This window comes from Sinohyriopsis cumingii, chromosome 3, assembly GCF_028554795.1.
Source record: "Sinohyriopsis cumingii isolate HCF-2022 chromosome 3, ASM2855479v2, whole genome shotgun sequence".
Lineage (NCBI taxonomy): Eukaryota > Metazoa > Mollusca > Bivalvia > Unionida > Unionidae > Sinohyriopsis > Sinohyriopsis cumingii.
In genome coordinates, this window is record NC_142963.1 from 113,604,419 (window position 1) to 113,605,516 (window position 1,098).

The following is a 1,098-nucleotide window of genomic DNA, read 5'->3' on the forward strand; positions in this document are numbered from 1 at the left end:
CTATGTTGCATTTACCTTACCTGCATAACCGCCAGGAGCACTAAGGTGTGGGTCATGATTCAGCGTTGCCCAGTAATATTCGTCAGGGCTGTATATTTCCTTGCACCATTCCAATAAAGCTCTTGCTCTTTCATCATAAATAATAAACCGAACAAAGTTCCTGCTAAAGATGCCATATGCGCTGCCTTTTACAATTGTTATATTATGTGGGGGATCAGATTTTGGTATATCTGTCATGTAAATGGTTGCTTTCCCACCGTCCTTTGACACGTAATTATGAACGTATTTAAATCGTTCTGGAAGCATGCGATTACCTGTTATCCCCTCGATGTCATTTGAACCGTTATATATTTGCAAAATTTTCACAATTTCGTGGTTTGTTTTGATAGGATACTGTTGGCTTGGAAGATTTATAAAATATTTCCATTCCCCATTCTTCTGCAATAAGTCGGCCATGCAGTTTATATCTGCCTGTAGCCTCGTGAACCCAGCATAAACAACAGTCTCCTTTTTGGAAACCACAAAAACATTCTCAAAGCATCTGGTAATGGCATTTACGGCACTGTGAACCTCCACTGACGAGGAAAAGTCGACGTGAATACAATAGATATTTTGAGGTCTGTAAATTGCCCTCAGGAGCCTCTCCATTTGCTCCACCTCTTGGTACAAAAGAATGCTGTAGGCAATGGGAAACTGCTTTTCCTCCTCTGTCACGATGAAGTCCAGAAAACCTCTCTCCTTCTTGTATGCTTTACAATCGGATGTCAAATTTAAATATTCAGCATCAAGAATAGTATTTTTGGTTTGTTTCGTCATCCACGTGGTGGCATTAGTAATTTCCTCTTTCTGTCCCTCTATTATACGTTTGCAATCGACTGCTGTTACAAGTCTTCTAAGTTTCCTGGTTAGCACTTTTTCCGTCTGTGTTTCATTCGGTGTTTGGGTTCTATTAAATGAAACTTCAAAGGAGGCATTTCGAATGAAAGACAATTTCTCACAGTCACCACCACATCCTAAATAATGGTTGACAATCCAGACAAAGCAAAACACACTGAACATTATGACAACTTCAGCTTTTCGTCGAACGAGCTTCGGCAT

The 1,098-nt window shown here is 40.1% G+C and overlaps 1 protein-coding gene across 1 annotated transcript; it reads right to left on the bottom strand.

Moving 5' to 3' along the window:
* LOC149803612 (beta-1,3-galactosyl-O-glycosyl-glycoprotein beta-1,6-N-acetylglucosaminyltransferase 3-like) lies at positions 1 to 1,098 on the bottom strand. The gene has a single exon (XM_089953960.1). It carries the CDS (start codon positions 1,096 to 1,098, stop codon positions 1 to 3), a length of 1,098 nt encoding a protein of 365 aa, XP_089810086.1.